This window comes from Octopus bimaculoides, chromosome 14 (assembly GCF_001194135.2).
Source record: "Octopus bimaculoides isolate UCB-OBI-ISO-001 chromosome 14, ASM119413v2, whole genome shotgun sequence".
Classification (NCBI taxonomy): Eukaryota; Metazoa; Mollusca; class Cephalopoda; order Octopoda; family Octopodidae; genus Octopus; species Octopus bimaculoides.
In genome coordinates this window covers 33,958,481-33,959,272 of record NC_068994.1, presented here as the reverse complement: position 1 = coordinate 33,959,272, position 792 = coordinate 33,958,481, and the positions used below count along the sequence as shown (strand labels likewise).

Here is a 792-nt window from a genome sequence, read left to right as displayed (position 1 = left end):
TATACATATATATATTATATATATATATATATACGCACATTTATGGCCCTGTGCCAATATGAGAAATCAATATGAAATGAAAACCAAATACACTGTAGTAAAAACAATGATAAAAACATCATAATCAACAACCGCAACAACAATTATAATAATAATAATAATAATAATAATAATAATAATAATAATAATAATAATAATTATTATTATTATTATTATTATTATTATTATTATTATTATCATTATTATTATTGCTATTATTATTGTTGTTATTATTATTATTATTATTATTATTATTATTATAGCAATACTATTGACAGTAACAGTACCACTAACAGCAACTGCAGTAACGAAAGTAACAACAACAACACTAACAACAATCGCAAAGCAACAACTGTAACTACAGCCAACACCACGACTACCACCATAACCACTACCACTACAGCTACCATCACCACAACCACCACCACCACTACTACTACTGCTGTAAAGTAGTGAGATGAGCAATGCCGTTATGTAAGATGTCTTCCGTTAATCTGATCCATTCCAGTTAGCATTTTGCTGAATAATCCATGTTTTAGTATCGCTAAGGTCTAACACACACACACACAAATACACACACACACAAATACACATACACATACGCACGCATTCACACACACGCGCGCGAACATGCACATACATAAATGCATACATACACGCATACATATATATTCACATGTATACGTAAATGTATACACTCACACATAAACATATATAAATGTATATATATACATATATATATATATATATATA

The 792-nt window shown here is 28.4% G+C and overlaps 1 protein-coding gene across 5 annotated transcripts in view; it reads left to right on the top strand.

The window, feature by feature from the left end:
* Positions 1–792, top strand: part of LOC106875086 (protocadherin-17) — a 424,117-nt gene that overhangs the window by 213,087 nt on the left and 210,238 nt on the right. The window contains exon 3 of one of the 5 annotated variants that reach the window (XM_014923063.2): positions 303–544. The exons of the other annotated variants lie outside the window; for them this stretch is intronic. Within the exon in view, the coding sequence (XP_014778549.1) occupies positions 303–314 (12 nt within the window). The 3' untranslated portion in view covers positions 315–544. Of the gene's footprint in view, positions 1–302; positions 545–792 lie in introns of those variants that run through there. 5 annotated transcript variants of the gene reach the window in all.